The sequence below is a fragment of the Cinclus cinclus genome, chromosome 7 (genome assembly GCF_963662255.1).
Source record: "Cinclus cinclus chromosome 7, bCinCin1.1, whole genome shotgun sequence".
Classification (NCBI taxonomy): domain Eukaryota; kingdom Metazoa; phylum Chordata; class Aves; order Passeriformes; family Cinclidae; genus Cinclus; species Cinclus cinclus.
In genome coordinates, this window is record NC_085052.1 from 15,217,487 (window position 1) to 15,242,115 (window position 24,629).

The 24,629-nt window shown below is 38.6% G+C and overlaps 1 protein-coding gene across 1 annotated transcript; it reads right to left on the reverse strand.

The window, feature by feature from the left end:
* Positions 1-4,686: 4,686 nt before the first annotated feature.
* On the reverse strand, positions 4,687-12,916 carry ZNF518A (zinc finger protein 518A). Its single transcript, XM_062496422.1, has 2 exons — positions 12,796-12,916; positions 4,687-10,381 (listed from the first exon to the last, which is right to left on the reverse strand). The coding sequence occupies exon 2, from the start codon at positions 10,260-10,262 to the stop codon at positions 5,628-5,630; it is 4,635 nt and encodes a 1,544-aa protein (XP_062352406.1). The 5' UTR covers positions 10,263-10,381; positions 12,796-12,916; the 3' UTR covers positions 4,687-5,627.
* Between the last annotated feature and the right edge of the window lie 11,713 nt (positions 12,917-24,629).

Consider the following 24,629-nt stretch of genomic DNA (forward strand, 5'->3'; position numbering starts at 1 on the left):
ATTACTGTTTATGGAGACACACAAAATAAAAAACCACTTTATGTGATAGCCTGTTCTATCACAGTGGTTTATTTATTGTATTATTGTGAACAAAGTAAATTTCCACAAATGTTCAAGTGGTGAAAATTAATTTGATGAATGTATAAATTGCATCAATGAAAATCTTTCAGGAGCAACTGTTAACTAGTTCTAGCAGTGTTTGATTTCACTGGCCCTGAAGACTCATCCATCTTAAAGGTATTTTCTAAAGCTGACATTTTTTACACACCTAGTTTGTTCTTTTTGTTCCAAATTGGGCAGTGTTCTCTATGCCTATATTCAAGGCATTGAAGGCAAGACTGAGTCAAGACCTGTAAAGTCTCAGCTACTCCCTCTGGGCCATAGTATAGCTGCATTCTGCAACTACCTTCTTGTGCTTTGGATCAGTTGCTTCTAAAAGTCATACTACCAAAAGTCATGTTTTCTAGAAAGAACTGTATGCCACTACACTGCTCATCACATGGCTACCTACATACCTTGAGGCATGCATCTCAGCTTCTTCCCTCTGCAACACAGGCAATACTTAGCCAAGTCTAATGTGACAAGACATTGGCAAGTAAGAAACAAGGTATACAAACTTTACACAAGCCTACCTATGACAGACCCTTCGCAGTACTACCTAAGAGCTATGCCTACAATATTGCTCAGTGGGTATTGGTTTTATATTAATACTATGCTTAATACTGCTGAAATGTTTAGAGTATTAAGATTGCCAAGTCAAGGTGTCAAAATTAACACTAAAGTTAGTAGTGTCTGCAAGGTTACTCATTCCATATGTGTACTTTTATATTATTTAGCAACTTTCAGCATCACTTTAGAAGCTATTTCAGGTAATACTCACAGTGGAAGAACTCTGTGAAAAAGTAGCCACTGAGTATTTAACTTCTTTGCATTCATGTAGTCCTTGCCCTTCACTCATGTACTGCAGAGTATTTAAACTTGGTACTAACAGTCTGTCTGCTAACCTTTCTGTGTTGCCTCTCAAAATCTCTAGGTTCTTCAAATATTTTTTCCAAGTGTGCAGTATCTCCATCATTCTAGAACTGCGGGGGGCAAACAGTGTGAATAAGGGAAATTCAAGTGTGTATCTTTCATAGAAGAGACTAGGTATCACTTGTTAAGGTAATTAGCACTGAGCACTTTAACACACTGCTGCTCCTGCCCCCCAGCTCTAACATGTAATATTGTGGCTGACCTACAAATAACAAATACGCTCTAGATAAATGGGCCAGTTACCTTCACCTTCAAGCCTTACTTTACCTTTTATCCATGTTCTACATGCTTACAGGACTACCTTATCATTTTGACAACAAAACAAGGCAGGGAGCTGATAGGCAACACAACCTTCCACAAAATAATCCAGTCAGCCTGAAATGAGAACTTCTTAGGCACAAAGTAAGGTTCCATGGGGAGACAAACACCCCCCCCACCCCAAACACAAACACACCAGTATGTTATCACCTACTTTACTACACTTGCTGTTTTGTACAGGAACAAAGTAAGCTGGTTACTCTGCTTTCCATACTGAGCTCCATCTGTTACAGCTTGGTAGGACTAGGGTGCAGACGTATTTTAAAACAGTTTTAGCTGGAGAAGGTTTAAGCAAGTTTCAGATATAGGATTATACCATATTCTGGACACAAAATAATTTTGCACTCAGGATGAAGCCTGCTGTGTTAAAAATCCCAGTGCTGTGGACTGAAAAGCCATTCAGAATTGTAGGAAATAGTGACTTGGTGTGGCTGTAGCAGTGGCAGCAGTCATCTTAATGCCACCACTTGTACACATCAGGTAACAGGTATATCAAGTCTGACCTGACAGACACAGCAGCATACCTCTCCCCTCATCTTTCTTTGATATTGTGATATTGTTGGCTAATTTCCCTTCCATACAACTGTCCTTCACTGAATAGCTAAAACAGTACAAAACAACAACAAAACCAAAAAAAATACACACACAAAAAGAACCCCTAAACCTAGAACTAAAAATGAACTTATTATTTTGTCTGAGAACTCAAGGCCAGGTGTCATATTTAACAGTGTGGTCTCTACCTGAGAGTACAAAGAGTACAAAGAGTACAAAGAGTACAATGAGCATATCATATCATATCATATGCTGCATTATCATTCCTGACAATATTGCTCCACGAAAGGAGTAAGAACTTTCATTCTTAAAAATCCAAGTGTTCAGACACACAAGTTATAAAACTACATTCTTCCTTCAATCAAAAGTACCAACAGCAAACACAGATTATGAGGAAGCATTGTTTTAAAAAGTCTCACGTAACAACAGCTCTGTAACAAATTTTTGTTAAGGCACTGCAATTACTGAGGAGGGGCACCATGACTTACTGATGAATACACATCCTGTCAAGAATACATAATGGGATAGATCTTAGGCCTCTTCAAGGTCGAACACAGATACTGTACAGTTGATGACCTTGTGCTTGCACATCCTTTTTATGTCCCAAAACAATATAATCAATTTAAGGTTTATCTACCTATGTTCAATGTTACAAGCTATTTTAAAATGTTATGGTTAACAAGTAAAGCACTCAAAATCAATATACTTCAAGTTACCTGGGCAACTTTGTCACATCAGCTTGTCACATCCATTACAATACAAGCATTAAATATACAATCATTGAGTATTTTCCCACATGGATTTATGTGTTTCATTTGGTTCATGCAATACTTTAGGGATAAATTGTAGCTGTGTAATGAAAAACTGATTTGTAGGGTATTTTTAAGATACCTTTTCCCATTTATTGAAAATGCTGAGAAATACACCGTTACATGAGTTGGCCAGTAAAAAGGTGGCTTCATACAGTTAAAATAGTTGAACATTTCACTGAAGAACTGAACATACAGTCCCTGCATCTTCTACTGCAGCATCTACTGTGACACAGGTCGGATCACTTCAACCAAATTTTCTCCTGATGGTAATTAATTGTGATCTTAATTTCAGTGAAGTCCCACCTGAGATTTTCTGAAACCTGATATGCAGAAATGCTGAATGCTAAACTCTTAAGGACCTCAAGCAATGTACTATGGAAAATGTGGTAAGAATAAAATTATATATTTAGAACACTACTTGAGCTACCTGCACTAAATAATACAAGAACATAATTAAGAGTGGGGAAACAAAATATTGAACATCCCTGGAGGGAGCAGTAATTCTCTGCACTGAATGAGATGGATCTCCATAGAAAAAGTGATGCATCCAAATTACGATCATAGAAAGCAACCTTATTTCAACATTTTCTAGCTTTACAATGTTTTCATTGTTTAATGAAAAAAAATGTTTTCATTGTTTTTCATACTGTTTAAGGTCAATTCATATGAAAACAAATGAGTTTAAAAAAAATTTCCAGTGACAGTTGTCACTGTCATGATCCATCAATACAGAGAAAACCTCCTAATGTTACAGGAGAACTCCCACTTGAATGGTAAGTAATTGCTAATAAAAACTGGTCATCTTTGCTGAAATTGCACCAATAGGTTTAGAAACAAACTTCACATACATTTTTTCCAAAGGCAATGTCCAAAGTTCATGGGTTCAATTTCAGTTTACAGAACAAGATGAGGCAGACAATAGATCCTTCTAGTCAAAAAAGCTTAACACGTTTTTGTCCTTTCCTAATGCTGTTTCTTTCCAACTTGGTTCTTATCACTACACTGGTCTTCTTCAAAGTTCCTAGCCAAATTAACACCACAGCTCAAGCCCACTGTGCAGTACAAAATGATCCAGTTTAGATACACAACACATACCAACTATCTGTTTTTACACCCAAACTACACTGACTTGACTGCTTCAGCTGACTTCCATACACAGCTCACCAGCTGCAAGGCTAGTGTGCATCTTCCTGCCAACACACATATCAAGAAAGAAAAATTTATCTAATCACCAAAGCAATTGTTTTAAAGTAATTTTAACACTTTTTAAAACTTAAGTTGAATTCAGGTTAGTGGTGACATGCCTGTAACACCATGACTTCTTACTGTTTCATTGGTAGCAATCTTCATTTTCACCTTAAAGAACCAGTAACAGAGAACTACTGGTCTTGCATACAATCTAAACCCCCAAGATTTAAATGCCCTGGTCCTCTCCAAGCCTACTGTTCAGTTCTTACAGTTTTTCCATCAATACTTTGTAAACTGGCTTACACCTTAGGTGCCAGCCATATGGTAAGAGCAATCCCACCTAAGAGTGAAACCGCCAACTACAGAGGTTCATTAAGAATCCAGAGGACAAAGCCTCGAAACATAATTACTGTGGATAAGAAGGACCTTCATCTGTATACCCAGTCACTGTAGTTAAGAGGTCTTTTGTTTATATGCCCTCATATAAGGACTAAAAACTGTAAAGCATAGTCTCTTCAGTATCCCTGAAAGCAGTAAGTAAGCAGCCTCCTAAGAACATTGCCTTACTGGCTGGCAAAATAAGTAAGGAATAACTCAAGCCTTGGTTTTGCCAAAACCCTGGTGCCCCAAAAGGTAGTATATCTGAATAAGCAATAGTAGAAAACATTAAGTCATTATAAGATAAATTACATCCACCTGAAATAAAGATATGATGCAATTACAAGCCTAAAATGGTGCTTTACACCTCCCCATATCCTGACCTTCCTGTAAGGTTTGTGGCAAGACATAGCAAGACATGAGTATTTTCTATAAATGCTCAAAGTCACAAGCTGTAAACACAAGTTATAGCAAATTTAATAATGACAAAATCAATACAGATTAGGAATGTTCACCATTCTTTAACACCATATACATTATGAATATATATACTGTATATTTTCAATCGATTTCATTCTGACTCACTGTATTAACACAATCATAATATGTTTTATTAATTTATATGAAAAATACTTCACTAAGAAAGTAGACAAACTGCACAGAAATAGTACAAGTGTCATGTGCATAGCAATATAGCTTAAAGCATTCACATATGGCTTTGTTTAAATGAAACTGCTGGGGGGAAATGGCCCTATATGGACCCATGGTTACACAGTAAACATAATGTAAACTGCTTCACATCTTTGAGGCACTTGCTAATAATAGTGTTCAATCCCTGAAAAAACAAAATCAAGAGCTAACAAGTGAAAATAACAAAAATCTCAGGATAACAGCTGTGTGTATTTGAAAAGATTTTAAAAATTGGTTTTAGTAGTGCATGCACAGAACTGAAAAACTGGGGGGAGGGTGTAATTTCTGTGCAAGAATTATACCAAGTAACTGAAAAGTATAAAAATATTTACACATTTAGGGATTTTAAGTATGTACAGAAGCCCTGAAGACTCATTCTACAGAATAAAAATATAGCACATAATAGCAGTAACAAAAATAATATATATTTTTATGGAATTGTATTTGCAGTTAGTTACAAGTTATTTAAACCACAAAGTTCTTTGATCTTTCTCAAATCTGATGGCAACAGGGAATATACTCTTTTAAAACATAAGCACTTTGCATCCTTTTACAACCTCAGTTAGAATACTGACAAACAGAACAGAATGACTTGTGTATCCTAATGTAACTGATATTTTTTTAAACTTTCATGAATTATATTTTCTTCACTAGTCATCATTCCTTTAATAAATTCCAATCTCGAGTAGCCTCCATTAGATGCCTCTGTCCATGTCCTACCCACTTATCCTGATTGTCAAATATTCTACCACAAAACCAGCAGCTAAACTTAGCTTTCAAGGTATTATTAGAGGTAGTTTTCACAATCTGGTAATTGTTTTTGCTAGTCTTTTTCAGTGTCAATTTTAAGACAAATCTTTCTTTTACAGGGCTAATGGGTTTTATCATCCTGTATCTTTTTTGACAAAAATTATCAGTAGTTACATCCGAAGGACTGCAGAAGTCTGGCTGCAGAAGAGCTTCAACAGTTCTTTTTGACAATAAAACCTTAAGAACATGTCCCTTAAATTTAGCAATAGTTTTCATTAAATTCACAACTTCTGGAACATCTGCATCAGGATGATTAAGCACAACAACTGGTTGATTTCTCCGGGGGCATTTTACAAGCTGGTTAGAATTAAAAGGGAGTAAATTCAAAGTTCTCACAGTTTTTTTTGATTCCCTTGGTTTGTAAGGGATACCTGATTCATTAACAATTTCAGCCTGGTTTTTTTCCCTACACTTTCTGTGCAACACTGCTTTCTTTCTAGAAGGTTCTGGGCAACTAGCCTTCCTTTTACTTTTGAAATTTTTGTTTCTTTGCCCACCTGAACTTTTAGACCCAGCTTGTTTTAAACTAGGTTTTACTTTTGCAGTTCTCTTTTGGGTTCTCCATGTGGACTTCCGACAACCGGAGTTATTCCTCTTGCTAGCAGTTATTACTTGCATACTCTCAATAGAACATTTTTGCAACTGCATCCCTGCAGGTTTAGCAGAATAAACACGTTCTACAGGAGGAACGTAACATGCTGGATTAGAGCTTGCCAAAGAGGCATTTGCTGGCATTAACCCACCTGGTAAGTTTAAGGCATCATTAAAACTAAGATTAGTTTGTTTCTGAGCTAGTGCAGGAGTAAGGAACTGCAAGTTATCCACCTGTAGTGAGGGCACCGAGTTGCTTACTGACTGAGTGTTATCAGACAGTGTATCTGAAGTAGGAGTCTTAATTTTCAGCAAAAGCTGTTGTTGCATGGCTCCAGTTTTCTTTGGTTGACAATTTTGACGAGCATTATCCTGAAAAAGAATTGGTTTATGAACTACAGGCTTGTTTGGTGTCATATATTTCAGAAAAACTCCCTGCTGTCCATCAGGTGAAAGTGCATGAACATGTTGTTCCTGCTTAATTTCCTGTTGTTTTACTGAGTCCAAAGAACCAAAGACAGCATCCTGGTGCTCTGGTAACACCTTCACAGAAGCAGTTGTTTTCACAGATGACTCTAATGAGTTTGTAATTACAAGAGGTGCTTTGAATGGCATACTATTCAATGAGTCACTTACTGTACCACATACTTCCCCATTACAGGAGCTTCTTGCATTTCTCAAACTGCTATTTTTCCCCTTTACTTCTGAAGATGATATGGTTATTTTCCCAAATTCTCTGGATGCAATTCCCCCTAAAACCTGAGAACTATCATTAGCGGTATTTGCAACTGTTCCAACTGTCCCACTAAAAGTCAAAATCATTCCAGGGCCTTTATTTGAAACAAAAGATGCAGGTACACCTTTAGTAACATGCCCATCTGATGAACTGGTTGACAGAAGAGATTTTCCTGAAACCACCTGTTGTCTAAATTGGTTAGAAAGGTGGAAAGGAACAAAAAATCGTGACGGAAGGGACCGAACAAAAACTGCTTTCTTCTGTTCCTGAAGAACAGGCAAAACTGATGAAAAGCTGCTAGGATTTTGAGCTACTGACAGTAATTTATCATTTAATAACTTTTGTGTAAACTCATCTGTAGGAGCTTTTAGCAATGTACCAACACCTGGAGTTTGGGATAATTTGTCCACATCCTGAGAATCAAGTGACATTTCAGGTGTCTGTCTTTCTCTCCCAGAACAAGTACCTTCATTTGTGCTACATCTTGAGTTCAACTCTCTCTTACATAAAGGGAAATGTACATTAGAAGGAGGCCTCTGAAAACCACACGCAGTTGCAGAGCTTTTTAAACGCACGCAGGTGGCAGTCCCAATCTCAGGACCAGAGAGCAGCTTATCAGAATGGAGTTTGACACAGTTATTTGTCTTGCTGTGGGACTCTTGCTGAGTTGTTTTTACTTTTAACACGTCTTGCAGTAACTGGTTTACCTCAGGCGATAAATAATTAGCTGCCTGTTCACTTTGCAATGAGAAAACAGATGTGATTTTAGGCATTAAGGAAGAGTTAACACAATCAGAGACATTTTCCTGGAATTTCTCAGCTACATTCTGAAAGCCTTGCTCTGTGTTACTGTCCAAATACTGTTGGCCATTATGCTGGTCCTCTGTAAAACACTTGCTGTCAACACCACATTCAGACTGGCTTTCAAAAGACACAGAGTTATTCTTAGTGTTTATGTGTTTGTAAGTTTTATTAATATTTGATTGGGCTGACATAACTTTCTCTGCTTTTAAACTTTTCATTGATTCTGAATACGAAGATGCAGGTTCATTTCTACTGTTTTGAAAAGAACCTCTTTTGCTAAATTCTTTGTGTCTGCCATCTGCTGATGTCCAAATGCTACATGGATTATCCAAAGAGTCCGTTTTGGAATAGTTGTGAAAAGACAGCAACCCTTCCTTCGTTGAATCCACTGAATTTGAATAACAGAGATTATTAGTTCCGTTACTATTATTTAGCCCACCATTTTGCATTTTTAGTTCAGGAAAGAAGTTTGTATCCATAGGGTCAGAATGAAGGGTATTGGTAATAGCGGGTGTTAATACCTGAGGACGACTCGAAGGACAAAAGCTTCCCCATGAGATACCAGTGTGAGCGCCTACTTTTGTTACCTCTTCATGTGGATGTACAGTTGAGTCCAGCTTCATTGGCAAACAATTTTGACTTTTTCCTACAGCTATATTAGAAGGTGCTACAGTTTCAGAAACACTCCTACCATACAATACAGAGTTATTTTGTTTTTCCACTTTTGTATTTCCTGAATGAGGCGCAGGAGAAGAAAACTGAGAAAAGGTTAACGGATGAACACAGTTGTTCTTTAAGGTTGACCGATCAGTTACACATGGTATAGCACCTGAAGACAAGCCACAGGGATCAGCAGTCTGTAGCAAGGGAGTTGCAGAACCATCTTTAACAACTTTCTGACCCAACAAACAGTCATTTTGCTTGCTTGTAGGTAGTAATTTTATAACAATATGTTGTTTTCCATCTACCATTTTAAAGCCCATAAATTTAGCACTGTAATTTGCTGGAACAGATATTCTATTGTTTTTAACCATCAATACTGTTGGCCCATGAACAGCGCTTTTCAATAATCCCAGGCCATAACTTGTTCCATCATCTGCTTTATTGTATTGTGCAGTAGTAGCAGAGAGCATTCCACCCATGAAATGACTCTTTTCTGTGTATTTAGTTTGATCTTTCTCTTCATTTGTTTCCACATCTCTCATACACTGGTTCAGCTCCTCAGCATTTGTCTGAATTTTATTCACACTTCTTAGCACTTGAGTATTTTCTTCTCCGGCCCTGTCATTTCCACTGTTTATCTTCTTTCTTCTCCAGAGTGGTTTTTTCGAGGCTCCCATTTTATACCTTCTTAACACAAGTTTCAGTCCTGCTGGAGTCTTTACTACTCTTTTTTCATATTTCTCCTTTTCCAGTTTTTCTTTTGCAATAAAGCAGTCTCTGTGTAAAGCTATGATGTGTTTTAAAAGAAAATCTTTCCGTGATGTGCTGTAACTGCAATAAGGACAATCAAAAGAAAACATACTGGTATGAACAAGAAGATGATTTCGGAGCTCCTCTTCTGTAAAGTTTTCTTGATGGCACTTTCCACATTTATAGGGAATCTCTTTATGTTTGTGAATGTGCTGAACAAATGTACCCACATCATAGGTGGAAAACCCACATTTTTCACACTCAAAGTGTCCATTTATACAATGCTTTGATAAGAAGTGTTTTGTCAAAGCCAACAAAGTATATATCTGCTCATCATTACAGAGCTCACATTTTACTAAAGTGCTACGATGGATACATCTGTGCTGTTTAAGTGACTGGAAGTCATTAGCTGAGAAGCTGCACATCTCGCAAGGATACAAAGGCAACTCACCATAGTGTAACAGCTGAAAATGTTTCTGTAGGTCATTTGGGCTGTATCTAATGTTATCCTTGCACTTTGTACAGGTGAAATTCAGTATCTTTGCTGCAGCTTTCAAACCTTTTTCAAATTGCACTTCTGGTTTAATTTGCAAGTGGCTTCCTTCTGAACAATTGAGATTGCTTCTGCTTATTTTCTCTAGACCTAAGGACTTCCTTGCAGTTTGCTGCTTACACTGAAACAGTTTTCTAAACCTATCAACTTCATGTTTCATTAATACTTCATTTGGAATGTTCACCTTGGGCAATTCAATTTTCACGTTTTTCAGTCCATAAGTGAGATTAATATCTAAAATTGCTGGTTGAATCGTCATAGTTAAAGGATCACTCACCAGTTCTTTTTTCAAAGTAATGTCTGTAGCAAAATTCTTCATAGCATTGTGTTTTAAGAAACTGATTTGCTCTGTGTCACAAAAAAAGTGTTCCTGTTCAGATGACATGATTTTAGGTTTTACTTTTCTTTATGTGAATTCTTGAGATTTAGTTTCAGTTCCAGCAGCAAATGAGACAACTGTGCTGAGTTATTCTCAAAGCTCTACAGCTTCCCCATTTCATTCTCCTGAAATTAAGAAATAAGCAAAGCAAATAATTACTTTTAAAACTAATGCAATTAGAACACCTATTACAATTCACTAAAAAATATACACCAATCTTTGAAGATGTTAATTTTTATAGTACTACTTGAGGGCTGAAAAAAAAAAAAAAAAAAAAAACTGATGAGGCCAAAAAAAAAAGATACTACACTGTAACCATTGTTTGTGTTGGGGGCGTCTGTTGGTTTATTGTTTGTGGTTTTTTTTCAAAAAATATATATATAAAACTTAAAAATATGTTTTAAAGAACATCTACTGAAACATACATGTCATCAAATTTTGTGTTTCTCCCACCCTGTAAGCATAAAGAAATCCAAAAACCTACTTTTAAGTGAAGCCTGTGTTTATTGCTCATTTGAGATTTCACACAAATAAAAACACTCCTTTGTGACATGGATCACTAATTGAACCTAACTGAAGTACTGAAAAGTCAAAATCTACAGAATTTGATATTTTTATTACTCAAGTGTGCTACTCTATCAGTAAGTATTGGACTTAAAAAGGAAAGAAGTAAAATCAGAATCTGATAAAAGATCTACTTCAGTAATAAGAGACTTGACCCTTTACCAACACCAAAAAAAAAAAAAAAATCACACTGACCTACAATGAATTTTCACATGCCTACCTTTAGCACCACACATGTCTGAAGCAGTCAACAGTTCTCAGGTTTCTCATTGCATGTTCCTGGGTACATGTTAATATTTTCAGTGCATGACTGACAACAGTACCCCTCTATGGATTAAAAGGCTCAAACAGTTATGGTCAGCATCACTGTCTCGCTACAGATTCCATGTCAGTGTTTCCATAACAGGCTGCATCAACAATTTATAGCAGCTCAAGCCTATGTTTGAACAAGAATAGAATCCTGCACACAATGTCAACACAGAATCAGCAGAATTGGAACAGCAGCAAAATTAACTTCAATGCTGAAAAATCAACACTGGTAAGGAAGCACTGTTTCTTCATTAGTAAAACACTTTTTACTACAAAACTCTTCCATAGTGCAAGTCACAAAGTTACTTTCTTCTTTCCTAACAAAACTTAGTAAATTGTAAGCTGAAATGTGATTAGTCATTTTCTCTTCCCCTACTCTCCTCTCCTGCTCACCCTGAAGCAACACAGACTTGGAACTCTTTAGATCATCTTATCTACTCACATTCAAACTGAAAAAATGATCACATCCTCTCCCTCACTGTGGCTAAATGCAAGGGCTGCTTCTAGATCTCCAAGCCATCATAAGCATTTAGCCCTAAGGTCTTTCAAATATTTTCCCACAGTCCTGGGAGAAGTAGCATCTAGCATTAGACATGCAAATACCTGGCAAAGAAAATGGAGACTGAAAAATTTGCAAGTTCATATTCTTGTATCATGTAGCAAGAAAAGCAAAACACTTTAAGCACCTTTTAATGAATTCCTTTGGAGAATTTACTAGCACTTCTGCACAGTTCTTGAAAATAATAAACCTAACAGACTTCGGCACTACACACAGACTCTAATATCCAGTTAATTCACTTAACAGTGCTCTCCAGACATGAGACCTGCAAGGCTTCAACCATATAACTGACATCCAAAAAACCACCCCCCCACCAAAAAAAAAAAAAAACCAAACCACAGAGGCATACACTCCCTCCTCAGAATCTCTCCAAATGGAAACACTTTGGGTACAGGATTTTTCTTTTAGTTCACAGACAAATTCCCCATCTTCCACACAAAAGATTAATGCGTGGGATATTACCCTACTTTGAGCCTTGAGAACAACTCATGTGCATTTACATTCCATTTCCACCAACAGTATAGTGCATTAAAATGCATTCTCTTGCCAATGGTATACCCCTTATTTGACTAGAAGCAAGCTGAAGTTCCACATAAAGAATAAGCAAGCAAGAATGACTTGGATTTGTTTGCTTGAACGACATTTTTAATGCACAAGTGCACCTCAAAGACTACAGGTTGCATGATGCAATACATCATCCTGATGGTAGCTGCCCATCCTTCAGATTAAAAGGTTGTACTGCCAGACACTGAAACCTGAAATATGTTTACAATTAAAGCCATAGAAATCAGAAGTGGAAAAAGTAAGTACTGCAGAGAACAAGGCTCAGGCTTTCAATACCAAGCCAGTGTGGTCCTCAACTGGGCAAGATTTACATTTGGCAGAGAGTCCCCATTCAAGATTTCCTTTAATTAATTAACCTAATAACTTAAAACTTAACTTTGTTATTTTTGGGTAGCATGCAACTATCAACAAGCTCCTGTAGCATAACAAATAAAAATATTTACTTGAAACAACCATTAAAAAAAGGGTAGGTTTGTTTGTTTTGTTTTTTTTTTTAAATTCCAGGGATCTTTAAATGTACACTTTCAAAAAAGTCTGACTTACACATTAAGAAAATACTTGACTTCAGTTCTTCAACAGCTGGGTTTTTTCCACACGCACAGAAGAGGTAAATATGCGAGACTCAGAAAAGGCCACAGTCAGGAGAAATACTAAAAAATGTTCTGGAAACAAAAGGAAAAATATTTTAAATGGTGTAAATACAAGCATAACTGAAAGAATAAGCTGAAAAGCACAAATCCCTCATAAATTTACATTATGTGATTTTTTTAATACATTGAAGACAAAAATATATACCAACTTTTCTCCCAACGAACACCATGAAATGTAATACCAATACTGGATATATACACAATATAACGATATCTATTATACCTTAGCTTTGCCACTACATCTCAGGCATTCATAACTGGGAGGCATAAACACATGATAACTTAAGAACAGCACAGAATCAAGTGACTGGTATCTCTGTCCATCGAATTTTAACTTGAACTCAAAAGGCACTTATCTTTTCTCAACCGAAAATGTTAATGGCAAAGACCTAATTATTATTTCTGTAGTTGTGCAAAAGCCTGGGAAGGAGGCAGAATATTACATTCACAGTATCTGAAACAAGTAAATTTAAATGCAGATATAATGAGTACAAACACTGAAAATACATAAGCAAGTGCCACAGTTAACTCTCACTCAAAAAATCCTCAAACCACTAAGAACAGGCGTAAGTAACCACTTGAGCCTCTCAGCAACAATTTTCTTCCCCTAAAAATGCTGCAATACATCCACATTTGTTTAAAGAAAGTACAGAGAGAAAGTTTTAGCTATATACTTTGATCTAACGAGAAATTACAGGTAGGAGTTCGACAGTGCTCGATTAGGTAACTTCTACAGCTTTTACATTTTTAACTACATTCAAAATAGGCATCCCACCAGGCAGTATCTTCAAGAGTTCTGAAAAAATGTAGACTCATTTTAATTTTATTAAATAAATAAATGAAATTATACTGAAGTTTAACCCACGTCCAGTCGCATTCTATGCGCCTGCAAATTTAGAGCGGTGCCTTAATCTCTCCCAAGACCTGGATACATCCAGGAACTTCAAAAACTAGATCCTAAGAATCCCATAAAGCTTGAGCAGTCCGATACAACCTGACCAGCACAACGGTGCTTTAGGAAAAATAGAATGAAAAAAATATCACCGACGCACCCTCAGAGTTCACACACACAGACCGCCCGTGCCACAGGGCGAGCCTGCATTTACAAACTCAGCAGCTGAACGCGGCAGCGACACGCGGCCAGCGCCAGCCCACCTGCGGGCTGACACTGCCTCCGTCCGCCCGGGACTGCCGGGGGACAGCGGGGCCGCGGCCGCGAACCGGCCAGGGGCTGCGGCGGCCGGCAAGCGCCGGGACAAAGCGCGGGGCGGCCGACGAGGCGGCGGCAGCTCGGGAGCTCCGGCTGACCGCGGGCACAGCGGCGGGCACTGGAGACATCGGGGCAGGCGCGAGCGAGGCGCGTTCCTCCCCGGCTCCTCCTCGGGAGCCCGCGGCGGCCCCGCCCCCGCCCTCCCGGGGCACCCGCACTGCCCCGCGGCGGCGGCGGCGACTCCCGGCGCCCGCCCCGGCGGAGGGATACGGTCCCGCGGCCGGCGCGGCGGAAGGCGAGGCCGTTTCTGTCCGGTCCCGCCGCCCCGGGCGCGCCCCGCGGTCCCGCCCGCCCCCAGCCCCGGCTGCCCCGCGAGCCTCCCGCGGCCGGCGGCTGCGGACTACTTAACGTCTCACCCTCACCACGGGGCACCGTCCCGCCTCGCCGCGGCCGCTCGCGCGCCCTGCCCGCTCCGCTGCGAGCCGCGCCGGGCCGTCCTTCCCGCAGCGCGCGACGCCTCCCCGCTCCCCGCCCCCGCGGAGTTACCTCGGGTACCGCCACCGCCGGACGAGGCGCCGCCGGCCGCCATCAGTTTCCATCCGGGGACTGGAGAGTGCGAGCCCGGCCGAGGGGCGGCCGCGGCGGAGGGATACGCGTTCACCTGAGGGATGGGCGGACGGCGGCCGACGAGGCCCAATAGGGGGAGGGGGCGGGGCGGTGCCGGCAGGTCCGGCTGCCTCCGTCCTCCTCACCCTTCTCCTGATCGTGATTCTCCTCCTTTCGTGTGGGCCTTGGGCACATGGCACGGCCAGGGGAGCGGCCCGGCCGCTCGGCTCGTCCTTACCTTTAGTGGCTGTGCGCTTCCCTGTGCCCTAGGGGGTTTTTGGGCCAATGGCCGCCAATGGCAGTGGCAGGGAGAGCTGCTGCCCCTCACAGAACACTCCTAAGCCAAGGCCTGGCCCGCGATGTTTGTACCGCTCTCCAGTCGCGGGTTCGCTGACCTGCACAGACACAACTGTAGGCACAACGTAGAAAGGGCTGGCTGTAGGAGATGTCAGCAGTTAAAGCGTACAGGAAAATACGTGTACATTCGATCAGTTAATTTGATTTAACATGATCAAAATAACGCAAAAAAAAAAATCAAAGTTGATAATGTTTCCAAAGTGCTTTGTCTCGTTAGAGATACAGTATCGTTTCTGCTTGGGAGCGGCAGCAACGGTGCATGCTCTTCATGTTGTAATGCACATGGAAGGCCCCCAGAGTAAGGTCTGAAAGAGTGTGAGGTGGGAGTGAGAGGTAGGAAACTGAGTTGCTCCATGGCCAGGAAAGGGCGAATGCCCATGACAGAAATAGACTGTAAAGATGAATTGTGAATGAAGTTGTCATTAAAAAGGAAATCCTTTCTCCACTCAGGAAACTGATCAAAAATCAAAAGCAAAGAGGAGAAACTTAAGCTTTTTCCTTTGGGAAACCTAAGGTGAACAATTTAGCCCAGCAATTCAGCTACACTTTTCTCCACAATCTTGCTACATCTTAATAGTTGCAACAAAGTTTAGTCAGTGTAGCATTTGCTCACTATTAGATGCGAGAACAAGGAGTGTTGACGTCTCTCCAGTGTGCGTGCATATACCAAGGGTACATTAAGCATGAACATTTTTTTTAATTTCTTGTTCTGATTAATGTTCAAAATAACCAAAAAGAATCTTAAAAGACACAACTTGACTACTTATTTGTGAAAGCACCTAAGGCGGAAACCCAAGATAAGCTTAGACTCCCCTCTATAAGCCAGACAGGCAAAAACCACTATAAAAACCATGCCCGCAGAACAGAGTACCTCTTAAGACCACAAATTCCCTCAAAGGATTTTAGCCCTGAGTAGCCAGGGGTTCTTATAGTCTTCGATCTGTCCACATTGGTGCGTTTTTCCATCCCCCCTGTGATTGGTTCCTTCCTCGCCTACCGATTGGTTCATGACACTGTTCATTCTGGGCCAATCATTTTCAAATCCGTCACCCCCATTGGTCAGCGCATGGTCCAATCATGATGCAGTCCGTTGTGCTCGCCTTATGGCATAATTAGTCTGGAAAGTTCTTTCCTTCTCTGTCCATCAAGCACCAACCCGGCAACACCCACAGCTTGTCAACACCCACAGCTTGTCAACACCGAACACCCACAGCTTGTTAACACCCACAGCTTGTTAACACCCACAGCTTGTTAACACCCACAGCTTGTTAACACCCACAGCTTGTCAACACCGAACACCCACAGCTTGTTAACACCCACAGCTTGTTAACACCCACAGCTTGTTAACACCCACAGCTTGTCAACACCGAACACCCACAGCTTGTTAACACCCACAGCTTGTCAACACCGAACACCCACAGCTTGTTAACACCCACAGCTGGTCAACGCCCAACACCCACAGCTTGTTAACACCCACAGCTTGTTAACACCCACAGCTTGTTAACACCCACAGCTTGTCAACACCCACAATTTGTTAACACCCACAGCTTGTTAACACCCACCAGTTGTCAACACCCACAACTCATCAGTCATAACCTTCTTTCCCCCACTTACCCACAACAAATGAATAACAATTTGTAACTTCAACGATTAATTGACTCTTTACATAACTTATTAATAACACCACAATCAATTAATATATTACAATTCTCAACAGCCTTTAACTCCGCCCTCGAACTTTTTCTTATTTATAACAATTGACATCACTTATGAGAGGAATGTCAGATTTGTCTTTACAAATAGCCGTGGATCTGCTGGTAGATAGGACTAGCACTGAGAGATAAAAGAAACAATGGGGTGGATTCCACCGATTGATGAATGGAAGAAGATACTTGCCTTTACAAACTGTAGGTTTGCTGATAAACGAAACTGGATATTGAAAGACAAAAGAAGCAATGGGGAAAAACTATGAATTCTATAAGAATTAAAAATTCAAAGGGAGGGTTATACATTAGAGGGGAATCTTAGGTATCAGCTGTTCTAGGAAGTCTGTGCCTCTCAAGTGCCTCACCCAGTGGGGAAGAAGAGAGGGAAATGCAGGTGTGAAAATAGGATAAAAAGGAGGAGGCTGCATCCTCCAAAAAATTGAGAGATCCCACGGGAATGCCCCATGGCCTCTCCCTTTATTTGAATAAAGCAAAAAGGACTCCTCTGTCTCCTTTTTGGACATAAACCTCTGGTGTTTGTGGATTAACTTTCCTGACACTTATTTCCCTTGTGTCCTAGACTGTAGAAGAACATTAATAGTAATAACATTTTGGGGTGGATTCCTTGGCCCTAAAAAATATCTTCAAGGAAAGAATTATATAATTGATGGTTCTACTGCACCCAAATGAATCGATCTGTGCCAAAAGCAAGCAGAAGAGTCTATTCTTCTGGTTTCTAATTCACTATATTTTTCTAAGGAGAAAGGGGGGAATTGTACAAATCCTGTGTTTTAGAGGCTCTGAAAACTTAACTACAACTGAAGAGAAAGAAAGAAAAACTGGATAGTTCTGACTGAAACCCTAAAGTCAGAAAAAATAACAGAAAAGAGTGATCCATGAAAATCATTAGTCTAACGAGCAGCTAGAGTATCAAATTGGTGTTAGAATGCCAGTATTCCTAATGTGAAATTTAAATGTACATCATATTGTCAACTATTAATCCCAACGAATTTACATGTAAGATGGGAACAAATATTTTATCTGTATTTTATTACTTTGTAATTGAAATTTAGAACACGCATGAGTGCCAAGCACAAGGCAGAAATAATCCCATATGGAATAACACCAACAGGAGATGAGAAAGGAAGAAGAAAGGCTAACGCCTAATTTATCATATCCATTGAGATTCTTCATTGATCAAGGAATCAAAAAAGATTACATCAAAACACACCATTTAATAAAATTATACTGGGATTAGGATCTGTGTAGGAATATATGGGGGAAAAAAAGGTGGTAGTCCAATGCAAATCCACAGCAATTGGCAATCCCATCCAAAATGTTGACATTGTATAGTAGCTTCTCCCAAAATATGTGAAAGAGCCCATTAGTCATGAAAATAAGCATCTGCAAAAATGCTCCCAAAAATTTCTTATCAATAACAATAGTCTACAATCTTTCCATGTGCAGAAATACCAGGATCCCCTTATAAAACATAAGAGGCTGTCTTACCACTGAAGAGAGGACCAAAGACAAAAAAAATGCCTTTTTACCAGGTTCAGGGCAGAAACTAAACTGAAAGCCATCAAGGAAATCCAAGGAAGACCAAACTCTTCCCAAGGAGTCCAGAAATCATCCTGATGCTGGCAGTTGACCTCACGTGGCATGAACTGTGACATGATATCCACGTAATATTCTAATCCTTCACTCTTTTTCAGAAGCTAAATTGAATTAGGTTCACTTTTCTTTGGGACATCCTGTGAAAATTATATTCAACTGCAAGACAGTTTGTTTTCTGTAAAACACTATATTCCACAATAGTTTTTACTTTTCACCAAAAAAAAATTTGCTCTGACACCTGCAGTCAAGTTTTGGGTTTGGTGGGTTTTGGGTTTCTTAGTTTTTCTTTTGTGGGGTTTTTCTGCTGAGCGTTGGCTATTTTGTCCAAAAATATATGTAAGCTCTGTAGTATTGTGAAAGCTTTCAGGGTGTTTGTATGTCCGGTGTGCATTACAACACATTGCTCTGTGCATCTGAACTAGAAACAATGGCAGGGCTTCCCACCACGTCTCATTAGCATTAGTCTGTTATAAATTGATAGGGCAATTAGGTGCAAGTAAGTAGCCTTCATAATGTGACTTTTATTATTGTTGCTATTAGTTCTACATTTGTGATGTTTTAAAATTGAAAATTTACTGGTTTCCCATAGTATATGGGTGTTTCACAAACAGCAGTACTACATCCCTGATTTTCTTTAGATATACAACTTATTTATGGGTAGCAGGATGGTTTGGAAGAATTTATTTCATAGTCTGCTGCACTACCAGAAATCATTTCTATCTGAAATTATTTCACACCAAATAATTTGGACTGATGGATATATTCCCTTAGAAACCCTGAAGGGAAAAAATTGTGTTTTCAAAAGTATATGCTAAGGCAAACACCAGCCATGAATAACCAAATGATTGTATGAACTAATTTTCTAAGTAAAACCACTTATTTTTAAAGTGAAGTTGCTCATGCATTTGCCTGAAATCATCACTAAATTCAGTCACAAACAGGAAAGAGCTTCTTCCTCAGTTAGAAATAATAAAGCGTTGCTGCTAGTATGTTCCATATTTGAGATACAAAAAGGTGGAAATACCTGGCTTAAGGTGAAAACATTTTTTCAGTTAGATTTTCACATTTGCAATTATTCAGTGTTGGTATGTGTGATAGCCAAATTACAAAAAGTTTTTTGATCGATGGCAATTTTTATCTTGTTTCTCTCACATTTTTTGTTCAATCTAACCTGAATTTAAACTAAAAAAGCTTACAAAATTTATACACTAAATCAAGATATTAATGTATTCTATGTTTTTTTAGTGTTTCTATGACTTTGGTCTGTAAGTACATTAGAATTGACAGTAAACAGCTCTTTCATTCAACCCATAAATACTGTAAAAAATTGCTGTTCCATATGCCTTCTTCTATTCTTTTGCTTAAAATATCACTTTTAAGTAAAAAATTACATCTCAGACATAATCATGCAACTACCTCAGTCTTTATTGCACTAAAACTCCTAGCTGTGATCTTACTGGCTTTGCTACTGGTAATTTTGTTCAATATTCTTTTCTATAGACAATTTTGAGACAACTCGACAGTCTGTCACACATATTTCATAAAGAAGAATTGGAATGCAGAAACCACCACAAGTCTGTTCTTACAGATGCAAATTAATTTTGTTTTGTCTCCAGTGGTTTGAAATTCTGAATGCTCATCTATTGGCTGTACAAATTTTCTGGAAGAGTTCCTGTTTCTGAGAGTTTTACAATGTGAACTAAATCATTCCATAATTATAGCAGATAAAATTCTGAAACACTTTGTGGCTTTTAATGATGGTAAATAAAACTTATTCTCATACATTTTTCTATGTCATTATTCATAAATATATTAAATATATACTTTATAAAACAATTAATTGATATTTCTTTCTTGGCTTGTATGTAATGAGATTATAAGCCATATTCTTATGCACTGAGCTGCTACTCAGTGCTGCCAGAACAGCTGCAATGATCATGTTTCTCCAGAAGACAGCAAGTTATGAATATGTCCATGAAAAGTGTATTAAAAAATATGCCTGTCTTCATGATAGAACTGGGTGGACAATATTACAGGTAGTGGAGGCTGGAAATTCATGGAGGAAGGAACCTGGGGGTAAACATACTCAGATGTAGGAAAATTATGTTTAGGAATTGACAGGTCTTAATTAGCTTTGTAGGCAGACTACCCAGCAGGACAGTCGTTGAATGATAAGCAAGAAAGAATTAAGATTCTATTTCTTTTTAAGGATATCAGGTTCACAGGAGTTAGAAAATATCTGTCGTGATAATAACAGTAAGTCTGAGTCAAGTAATCTTACTGCTAGGTGGTTGCTTCAAATTCTTGTCATGGCTATAAGTGGAAAGTGTAATCATACAGGTAAACACCACAGTTCAAATGGAGGGTTCAAAGAATATACACCCATTCTCTTCTGTTCCGCCCCGCTTCACTCTTGAAAGGTGCTAACTTGACTTTCTGTATTAAACATTTTACTGGTGAATTCTTACATAAAAGCCTTTTGGTGGGGCCTTTGAGTTCATTCTTCAAGTCTAGTATTTTACACTGATCTGCTTACAAAAATCTCCCAACTGTGCTTGTCACTTTAAAAAAATAATACATTGGCTAGGCAGAGCTCATTTCTTTCACAAAGTACAGTGTACTTCAAACAGTGCTCATATAAATAAGCTGTAGGACTGTAAGAGAAGCTCCATATTTCTAAGATTAAATATTAGTACACAGTGAAAAGAATAAGAAAACTGCATTTTCAAGCAGTTCTTAATAAACTACACTATTGGTTTTGATGATGAACTATTTAGCAATGTATGGTTGCCTATATGTCACTGTAATTTTTGACTCCATTTCTTATATTAAATAGTCTACTTTTGTTTAGGGCAGAACAGCAGGAAAACATAATGTTAAGGCTTCCTTTTCTAGATATCTTATAAACAGAACAGCCTTAATGATGACAGCTAAAGGTGTCATTATTAATATCATAATATCTATGAATTCTTTTCATGTCTTCACCTGCACATCTAAAGCAATATTGCAACAATTAAGGAAGTCAACAATATTGTTTTCTTTGTGGATTTCATGGCACAAATCAGTCTTGGAGCTATCTGAACCACAATTTTTTAAAACTTTAGGAATAAAAGTATGAATGAAAACAACTACAGCGTTCAATCTAACAAGAATTTAAATTAATTTATCTTTCTACAGGAAGAAGGGTGAAATAGAACCCTGCCAAAATTTGATGACAGTAAGTTTCTCAGGCCAGCTTGGGAAATAGTGGCATTTGCCATCATCTTCTACAGCTCTGTTGGAATCTGCTTTGGGCCAAATGATGCTCCATTAAATAAACCCCGTACATCAGTTCTCTCTGTTAATTATTTTACTACAGCCACCAGATGGACACATCCAGTTAAGAGGCCAGTTATAATGAACATCCTTATTCATACTCTTGGTCTCAGCATAGGTTTTTCAAGCACAATTTCTGATCACTTGCATACAAAGGGTCTGTTGTACAAGTGAGAAAACATTCTTAAGGACTTACTGAATCTTCTTTGGAAACTTGTGGAGAAAGCATCTCTTTGCCTTCACAGTATGTGACATGAGTAAGAGAGTTCTTTATTGTTATGATTTGTAAATGGGGAAGTGCTGGCAAACAGCAAAAGGAAGAAGCACTCTTAGAAATGTGTAAACAAATTGTTTTTTTAAAGTTTATCACTGTATTTATGGCTCTACTACATGTAAATCAATTACTGATAAACTGAAAGATGTGATTCACCTTCATAAGTAGCTTGAACTAGAATTTTTGCAGATCTTATTTCTTGATTAGACTATCACTGTCTAATCACTGTCACTGTCCTTGGAAAATGTCTTAATCTCATGAAAACTAAAGTTTGCATGGTCAAGTGAAGATCCCATTTGGCTCTTTATCATTTTAGTCTCAATGTTTGCAAGTGTCTTCAGCATCATGAGCAGTCCACACTGAAATGAGTTTAGGCAAGCTCATTTAAAGCAGAAACTGGAGCTGGGAAAGAAAGAGGCAAGATCTAAGAAACAAAACTGAACAAATGAAGGGCAGATTGGGATCTAGTACTCAGTAGAAGGAACTAGGACAAGATCTAGAAAGCAGGAAGTTGGATCAGGATTTTAGACAGGAAGTAACACTCTAAGATTCTAGAGCACAATTACAACTAAAAGGTATTAAGATTCCTAGAGTATCTGGCCCTATGTCACATACACTGAGACAGGCTATACCAGCCTCTCAGAGGTGAGACCATCGCCCTTTGGAAAACTAGTTATGACCAGATGACTAATAAAGAGGTGCCTGAGCTGAGTGTGGGAGATATCTTGAGTTCACAATTTTCAGGAACAGCTGAGCAAGCAGGATGTCTTGAGTGACATGAGCATATTCTTCATTGTCAAATAGTCATGACTCCAACATTTTTATTGGCAGTCAAGTAACAAGTGAGCAGTGAGCTGGATCATGACTACCCAGATGAGACAAGAGAGACTGGCAAACCAAGGAAAGTTTGAATCAATGCAAACTGCAATAATGTTAATGCACATAAATGCTAAGAAAGTGAGATTAACCTCAAGACTTTCTCAAAATGGGGAAGATTTTACTCGTGGTAGCAAACAAGCTAGAAACCACACACCATTGCACATACTGTCCTGATGCAACATTGCAAAATACATCCTGGATGCTGGGCTAGTGTTCTTTAGCAAGGCGGGTACTCATTTCCCTTTTGGAAGGTGCAGATAAACGGAAATATCTAAAACAACAAGTTGTTCTACGCCATAAGACATGGCATTATATATTTTATAACACTATCATTTCTGTCCATTTTTGCATTTCTAGTAGTTATGAGTAACTGTCAGTAGAGCCCTCTCATGAGTTTTGACCATCTAGATGCACATGTCCACACCTGCACATTTCAGGTCAGGCTGTTTACCCTCCCTGCTTCAGTGTATTCATCATTTGGAGTAAAGGAGTGCACTCCTAAAGAATTAGTTATTATAAGATTAATTTGTTTTTCTTAACAGACTAACAGCTTTTTACATTCTTTGATATCAGTTAGGAAATTCTTGAGTTTCTTTTTCAAGAACTAGGTGACATTTCTCATACAATGTATTTTTCTCATGAGTATTGACAGGACTTTGTGCATTTTAACAAGAGATACACATATATGCTTCATACCAAATTAAAATGGGAGAAGTAAACAACATTCAGGCATGAATATTTGCTTCCTGTTGAATTCTGTGGAAATTGCAGAAGTATCTCCATGCATAGTAAGACAGGACTTGTTTATCTTCTGTTCCTTGAACAATAACTTCCAGTCACTGCTGATAAACCTCTCCTAATAAAAGCATACCAACTTTGAATATAATGGCAAATTAATTCCTTTATTTTCCTCACATACCTCTGTACTTTTTTGTACCTTTGTTATATCATGTTGAATTTTATCTGGATCTTCTAGAAATCGCTTTGAAAACTCATCAGAGTATCAAGTTAGATATTGGCAGAAATCTTTCCCAGTTTATCCAATTTTGATCTGTTTCATTGGCTCCCTACAAGGTTTCAGACTGATTTTTAATTATTATTATTCTTAGACTAAAATCTAGCAATCTGTTGGTTTAATATAGTTTTCAATTCTTAAATTTTGTGTCATCTTGCATCTTGAATCTTGGGCTAGCAGATCCTCTGCTGCACTCCAGGTCTGACAAAGGCAGCAGCACAAGAGAGTTTCTCTCCATAGCCCCACATCTATGCAATTTCCTTTAATCATCTGTCATTGCACTGCAAATAAGTCCCACTTCCATATTTATTCATCTTTGGCACTTTTGCTGAAAATACTATTATCAAGTAATAACTTTTGAAGAGAAGAGATAGAGATTGAACTCCCTTTATGTAAGAGTTCAGGCTACATAGTACTGGACAAAATATGAAGTAGGAACCTGCAGTGGATAATCCTTCATGTACCATCCTCAACCCCCTGATGAGCTGCATATTCTCTTTCCACCTATTTCAAAAGGTGCATTGCAGACTGCAGGTGTCAGGTTGCCTTTTAATTGTGATCCGTGGCTTTGGATTTCACTGCCTAATGGCAGGAGATAAATTACACTGTGATGAGGTAGTTTAGCAACAAGCTAAAAAAGCCATTTTTGTTTTTCTAGCTCCTTAATCCATGTGTTGGCTATTATTTCAGTTCTTGCTCCCCACAAGGCTTTCCAAGCAGTTTTCCAGACTTGTACATTGTACCCATT

Excerpts from the sequence above, each read along its gene's own strand:
- ZNF518A (XM_062496422.1), bottom strand. The coding sequence starts at position 10,262 with ATGTCATCTGAACAGGAACACTTTTTTTGTGACACAGAGCAAATCAGT.